Source organism: Lepidochelys kempii, chromosome 9, assembly GCF_965140265.1.
Source record: "Lepidochelys kempii isolate rLepKem1 chromosome 9, rLepKem1.hap2, whole genome shotgun sequence".
In the NCBI taxonomy this organism is placed as follows: Eukaryota; Metazoa; Chordata; order Testudines; family Cheloniidae; genus Lepidochelys; species Lepidochelys kempii.
This window is the reverse complement of record NC_133264.1, coordinates 94,708,599-94,716,499: the sequence shown is the minus strand read 5'-3', so window position 1 is coordinate 94,716,499 and position 7,901 is coordinate 94,708,599. Positions and strand designations below refer to the sequence as shown.

Below are 7,901 nucleotides of genomic sequence, written 5' to 3'. Positions count from 1 at the left end.
TCACCTTTAACAACACTCACAATGTAGCATTTATGTATTAAAGATTTGTTTATTCTTTTTAATTCACATCTCTCAACAGAAGGCTATGAGCCATAGGCTCTCTGCCTTGGCAAATCTCAGTGACCCTTGACACATTCTCAAAGCTGTGTAGCAGTGAGTAGAAGGCAGCAACCCATTATCCTCAGATACCTGATGGTGCCTTTATGGTCTAGCATTTCAGTACATCTTTAAGATTCCTTAATCCATAGGCCCTTGACACAATAAAGTAAAACACTTTCCTCAGAGCCTGTGCAGTGATTTGGGTAAACACGCCATTAGGAATCTTTTAGGCCAGGAATATATGCATGCATAGTAATCATATCCAGAAAATCTCGATGACATTTTGGATTAAATAAATTAGTATGCATGTGTAATAGCAGCTTTTTCAAAGATGAACCAGTCTGTTGTTTATTTATTTTAAAAAGTCTAAAGTCCATCAATCATTTTCTACCATGGGGAAATTAAAAAAAAAAAAAAAAACTCTTTTGAAATGACAAGTAGAAAATATCTCTCACTCTTTCTTCTCTCTCTCTTTAAAATAAAGACGTGCTGATGCTTTTAAAAAACTTTGTTAAAAAAATATTCCAGGAATTATGCCAAGGATCATCCCAGAATAAAATTTTACAGCAGAGTTATAAAGCCCTGAAATTAGAGGTTTAGACTGGAAAATGCTGACACAGCCTTAACCACAGTAGTGCTATCGGGCTTTGTTGTAATAGCTGCCACTTGGAATTCATGAAAACATTAATGTTTATTTTCTGTTGCAATTTGATAGACTTATGTATTGATTTTAAAAGGCGTGGGGGGAAATTTATGGCAGCAAGATAGATTAAGGTCCTGATCCAAAGTCCACTAACATCAGTGGAGGAGCCCCTATTGTCTTGAATGGGCTCTGAATCAGGCATGTAGAATAGATTTTCTGTATGATGCTTTACTAATACATGCCTACTGTGATCTTAAGTTACCATTTCCCAGTGAGAAAAAGGGGGTGTTTTCCATCTTGACCATTTGTTGCTATCAATTGAGATTCAGCTTTCACAAAGGCAAGTTTGTATTCTTTATAGATGTGGACTACAAAATACTCTGAACTGAACCAAGACCATTAAATGCATTTTACAATGTGGCTTTGATAGACAAATGATTGCCATACGGTTTACTGATCTGGTTCATTATCTGACTGACAGCAGTCAGATAGATAACTGGGACAAAAAATTGATGCATATACAATTCAACTATTACCCTTATTCATTAACGCCTGTAAATACTTGTAGTGAAAACTATTTAGATTAAGCTGCAGAACCCTGAAAAGCAAGACAACCGATGGCAAATAACTGCCTGAGACACAATACTAAAAAACTAATGAATCTATTTTAAAATGCACCATTGGGAACAAATCTGAAATAAGATAATAATATACTAATTTCACAAGAATAGTACAGAACATTTTTTTATTATTATTATTATTATTATTATTATTATTATTATTATACCTGATCACGGATAATTCTATACAATTTGTCACCGGTTTTTGTTTGGTATATTGTTCTGTTTTTAATTTATACTGAATGATTAATGCATTGTGATCAGGAAAACAAGTCAGGCATATTAAATACATATTACGGAGTACATATTTTCCTATTTAGTATACAAAGTATTTCATAAATATGAATTATCTTACAAAAATAATTTCTGCTACGCTCACACAGTAAGCACTTTGAAAAGTTTGGTCAACCTTTTGGGGTTGTAGGAGTTTCAGATAACTGAGAAGGAACTCTAGTCTTAATTGGATTTGAGTCTTACATAAGATTCTGCATTAAAATCAAGTATTTTCTTCATATCACTACAAATGCTGCAGAAGTCAGGTTGCACTTTTTTTCTTTTCTTTTTTTTTTTTTTAAATTTTATGTATAGACAGGTATACTTCAAGGGTCAAATTTATTTTATAGGTATGTTATGCATGGTATATTTTAAACAAATATTTGCACAATTTAACATTATAAATCCAGTGGTTTCAAGATGCAGGCCATAAATGTAACCGATTTACACATACTATTGAATGTTCTCTCTTTGCATGCTTTTTACTTTTCAGATAATCTTTAAACAGTGCCGTTACAACACCACAAATCAAAGGATTACTCCAGTTCCACCAACTTAATCCACGTGCAAGATGAAGGACCCAGCTGAGGTACAAACACTGGTACCAGTTTTCTTGTGTTTGCTCTTACAAATCACAAGGAGACAAAGGTTTTGCATCTAAGGTACAAAACATATATGCCTTTTGAGGTTAAATTCAGTGTAATATGTGTCTAAAGCATCCCTTTGGCAATAGAGTTTGCAGTATCCCTACAGGATTCCAGAGGGTATCAGCTTTATGTAGTAAAATCTATTATGGAAATCTCCTCTACTTGAGAAATCATATGCAGCTACAGACAGATACCCTTGGATATACCTGCCTCTATGCCTACCAATATAATATAGTATTCGGAAGTTAAAAGTCAACAAAAGGCACTTTCATCATTAAATAAATGTCCTCTGTAAGAAATAAGATTGCATGACCTATATTTTATTCAAAGCTGTTTGTTCTTCAAGGACTTGTAGGTAGTCAGGTGAACCTTGAAGTTTAGCTTTCAGTTCAAAATATTCACTCTTTCTTTGCTCTACCACAATTTTACTATGATTACCACCTATTAATGACTTCTTGATTTTTTTGTCTTGTTGTTTCTCTGGATAACGTATTTCAAAGCCACTGACCCCTATGCTGTTGTATTCTTTTTTACTTTCAAGAAAATTCTGAATAAATACATTGGAATCCCTCCCAGGAAACAACTCATCCAGTTCATCAATTGTGCTAAGTCTTTTTCTGGTATCCACATGCAATAAATCCTTTTCCTTGTCGGTAATATTTCTCAGAATGACTTTTTGCCCTTGTGGATCCGCAAATGTGAAGCCTGTTTCGGATTCTTTTAAGCCACAAGTGTGGCTTTTGCTCATCTGCTCAATGGTTTGAGGAATGAAGGCCTCTGCGCCTAGTCCATCCTTTTTGTTTGATTTGTGGTCGTGCTTTCTTAGCTGCAGTTGCATGGAACTGCACTCTTGGTTCCCAATTCCTTCGTGCTTTACTGATGGTTTCTTGTTGCGCCGAAGCACAAAGACAAGAAGGCAAAAAGCAACAAACACTGTTAAAATAAGCACAACGAGTATGCTTAAAATTAGAATGGACAACGGAACTGGGCCACCAGGAGGACTTCGAATTGGACCCAACGGTGTAGTAAAAGAGACAGCAGGCACAGGACTAGTGAACAGAGCAGATGGCTTGTTTAAAAGTTTAGGACATAAGATCTCATTTTTGAGAGACTTCAGTTCAATGTTAGCAAACTGAACAGGTGTTTCACATTTTAATTCCTTCACCACGATACCTTCATTTAGTTTTTCCAGCCATAGTTTCAAAGCAACTAGATCGCACGTGCAGTCCCACGGGTTACCTTCCAAATCAATTTGTGTAAGAGATTTTAGCTGATCAAGAACGCCACTTACAGGTAAATACATGAAATGATTGTTCCTCAGATTCAGTCTAGCCAGTGGAGCACCAGCAAAAACATAAGCTGGCAGACTCCTAAGAAGATTGTTGTTCAAGTAGAGCAACTGCAAATTTGGCATTAAGTCAAATGTGCCTGCTAAAATTTCCTTGATAACGTTGTATTCCAGATACAGATATTGCAAATTGTGGAGGCCAGCAAACATTTCTGGACTCAGCCGCTCGATCTGATTGCCATTAAGATACAACCTCCGTAAATTTGTAAGGTTGCGGAACACCGCCCCTTTGATTGCTGCAATCTGATTACTGCCTAAATGTAGTAAATCCAGCCCTTCAAAGTCAATGAAATCTGAGGTGTCCACATCCTTAATATAATTGCCATTTACATGCAGTTTCTTGGCATTGAAAGGTTTTGGTACGAGTTCGGCCAATGATTCTATATTTCTTTCTTGGCAGTTTACACTTAATCCCAAATCAGAAGGATGAGTTTTGCAGACACATGGGCTTGGGCAAGGAGTTAGAGGGGGTACCCTGGTCTGGTAAGACACAATTTGACTGAGATTGCGATTAGAGAGCGCTTTTCCTGCTACTATCCCCGAGATCTTGGAAGGATTTGTAGTTTTTGGAGGCTTGGTGACTAATCTGTGCATTGACGTTTGCGTAGTGTGGCCATTAGGTGTGCTGTAACCAGGCTCCAACTGGGATGGAGGCAGAATGCGCACATCAAAATCACTCCCTGTCCCCATGGAGCATAATTCTTGTTTATTGGTTTCCTTTAAAAGCCTTCCATACAAGTCGCTAGGCGTTTCACAGATAGCTTCTCCAATGTAAATGTTATAGGGCATATTCTCCAGCCAGGCTTTCAAAGGCAACAAATCACAGGTACAATTCCAAGGGTTATCTTCCAGCTGCAGTTCGACAACTCGACCAATGTGTTCCAGAACTCCAATGTAGGGAAGCTTCTGAATTCGATTCCCTCGTATATCCAGATGGGTTAGAGAAGCGAATCGAAAAATATTATCGGGCAGGAATGAAATCAGATTGTCATTAAGGATGAGGACTTTCAGCTTGTGAAGCTTATTGAAGGCTCCCCGTTCAATATACTTGATTAAATTGTAGTCAGCTTGGAGATACTCCAAGTTCTCTATGCCAAGGAAAGTGTCAGCTCGGAGAATCTTTAATTCATTGTTGTTCAAGTGCAACTGTTTTAATGCACTGAGCCCGAGGAATGCTCCTCCCTCAATGTTCTGCAATTTATTGTTACCCAGTTGCAGGGACACTGCATGTGTAAAGTTAAGAAATGTGTTTGGATATAGAACGATCAGTAGGTTGTTTTGAAAATTAAGGTGGTAAAAATTAGACCAAGGTGGTTTGAGCTGATTTGGTTGGTAGACTGCAACCTTCTCGCAATTGACATACAGCACATTCTCAACTGACACACACGAGCAAACATTGCAAATTTCCACCGAGATGTCAGGACCTGCATTTGTAGAAGAAACTGGAGTTGACAAAACCAGAACGAGCCACAGCAACATCTTCGTGTGATCAGCAAGCCACCTTATGCTCCTGAATAAAGATACAGAATCTAAAGAAGAAAGACAGGGACAAAAAAGAAAAGAAAATATTTTTCAGTTGTCATTGTTCCAAAAAGTCATTTGGGTTAATATTGTACTTTACTGAGCTACTGTACCTGGCTAGTATTACAGATAAAGTATAAACAGCAAATGTAAAGTAAAATGAAAGGTGTTTTTTTTTTTCAACAACCCCACAAAATAATTTCAGATATAGAATGTGAACCTGTAGACACACACACAAATATATGTGGGCCTATAACATATCTCCTGTACATGACAAACCTGCATAACTAACAAAGTAAAATAAGCAAAGCAGGCTTAATATTTTACTCATATGAACTATCTCCAATTCTGTTACTGTACAGACATCGCCAGAGATGGAAAGGATGTTACACACATGTGGGTTGAGATAAGGCAATAGATAAAATAAAGATGTGAGGGGAAAGCGCAGTGCCGCTATACAATGGTATCTACATATCTAACTATCACTCTACAGAGAGCGAACGAACAAACACAGAAACATCCCGACTGTGCTTATTAAATGTATTGTAAGTAACATACGCTCAGGCGGGCGTAGAGAGACAATGCACTATCCATGAATCAGGATGACCAGCTCTAGGCTAATGATAGAGGAATGTGTCAGGACCATCTACAGACTTGCAGCCCCAGTCCCCAAACCAATACCCTGATTGGCAGAGCAAGACAAAGTCGCAATCCGCCAGCGTGACATCACCAAAACCTTACAGCAACTTTGATGGAAGAAACTGAGCTCACGTGCCCTGGTCCCTGACATGAAGGTGGCTTGCAAGAGCCCCTCTCCTGTAGCCAGGTCATCTTTAGCTGCCATTTTCCACTCCGAGAGCTGGAGCCGCTGTCTGTTCTCGGGGGTTAGGGGCTGGTGGGGATTTTGTAAAGCAGCCCCAGCCGAGTCCCCTCGGCCGGGAGGAAGCGAGCTGGAAGGGCTGGGAGCCACTGAATGGAAAGGGGAAGCAGGAGCCAGCCGCGAGAAGCGAGCGAGGAGGGGATCGCGCTGGAAGGGAAGGCAGCGGAGGGCCAAGGGGGGGGGGGGGGGGGCAGAAAGGAGGGACAGAAGGACACGAGGGAGGCGGGTGCAGGACAGAGGGAGCGGGGGAAAGGTAGGAAGCAAGAGGGAGGTGGAAAGAAGGGGGAAGTTGGAGGGGGCAGGGAATTTTGAGGGCGCTGGGCCAGGGGGAAGGGAGGGGGAAAGGGGAGCTGGGGGTGGGGATCCAGCGGGCAGAGCCGACCCCCATGTGCTGTCGCTTTCCGGAGTCTTCCCACGGCCGCTCCCCACCCCGCAGCCGGCTGTGGCGGCTCCCTGCCCGCGGCTCGTCTGCAGCGCCCGGTGCATGCGGGTCTCCGGCCCCGGCCACACTGGTACCCCGGGCTCCCCCCAGCAGCGAGCCCCGGGCGGTACCTCCGCCGGGGGTGGAGGGTGCGGGACGATGGGGGGGGGGGGCGATTCCGCAATGTTTTGCCGCAACACGGTGGCCGCAATCGAGCGGCTCGGCCGGTGCCGGCTCCAGCGCTCGGTCGTGGGCGCCCTGTCCCCGTGTGGGGCTGCAGGCTGGGGAGGGGGGCGGGGAGCGGAGCCCCCTCCCCGCCGAGCCAGCCCCCTTTTGCAACAATGCACAACCCCCCACGCCCCCCACCCCCACCCTGGCGGCACCTTTGCAAAGCCCCCTTCCCCCCGCGGCCCATGGCTCGCCCCCATCCCAGCCCCACAGCCCCGAGGGGAAGCCGGCGGAAAAGCGGGGCGGCGAGCGAGCGCCGGGGAACTTGGTGCCATTGACCCCGGGCAGCCGGCGCCGGCTTGCAGGGAGAGGCGACCGGGCCGGGGATCAGGCTGCCGGAGGGAGCCCTCAGCCGCCTCCCGCAGTGGGAAGCCTCCGCAATAAATCCGATAAAAGCCGCACACCGGGAAACAAACGAACACACACACACACACACACGCGTCCCTGCCGGCCCCGGGAGCGAGGTGCTGTCCGGCGCCGGATCTCCCAGCCCGGGCGGAGCGGCACCTTCCTGCCTTACCTTTGCCACCCGGCTCCATCTCCGGCCGCGCCGCTCTCTGCTCTGCAGTTTCTGCGAGTGTCTCTACGTGATCTGGACTTCTGCTGCTCCGCGCGCGCACACACACACACGGGGGGGGGGGGAGACACACACACGGGGGGGGGGGAGACACACACACGGGGGGGGAGACACACACACACGAGCAACACAGCGAGAGACACACACAGCGAGGTGACTCCCCCCCCAACACACACACACAGGGGGGAGACACACACACACACACACGGGGGACACACACACACACACGGGGGGGGAGACACACACACGAGCAACACAGCGAGAGACACACACAGCGAGGTGACTCCCCCCCTCCCCCAACATACACACACACACGGGGGGGAGACACACACACACACACAGGGGGGAGACACACACACACACACAGGGGGGGAGACACACACACGGGGGACACACACACACAGGGGGACACACACACACGGGGGGAGACACACACACACACACGGGGGAGAGACACACACACACACACACGAGCAACACAGCGAGAGACACACACAGCGAGGTGACTCCCCCCCTCCCCCAACATACACACACACACGGGGGGGAGACACACACACACACACAGGGGGGAGACACACACACACACACAGGGGGGGAGACACACACACACACGGGACACACACACACAGGGGGACACACACACA

The 7,901-nt window shown here is 45.1% G+C and overlaps 1 protein-coding gene across 1 annotated transcript; it reads right to left on the bottom strand.

Annotated features, from left to right (window-relative positions):
* Positions 1 to 1,556: 1,556 nt before the first annotated feature.
* On the bottom strand, positions 1,557 to 7,247 carry SLITRK4 (SLIT and NTRK like family member 4). Its single transcript, XM_073358404.1, has 2 exons — positions 7,201 to 7,247; positions 1,557 to 5,159 (listed from the first exon to the last, which is right to left on the bottom strand). The coding sequence occupies exons 1-2, from the start codon at positions 7,217 to 7,219 to the stop codon at positions 2,596 to 2,598; spliced, it is 2,583 nt and encodes an 860-aa protein (XP_073214505.1). The 5' UTR covers positions 7,220 to 7,247; the 3' UTR covers positions 1,557 to 2,595.
* Between the last annotated feature and the right edge of the window lie 654 nt (positions 7,248 to 7,901).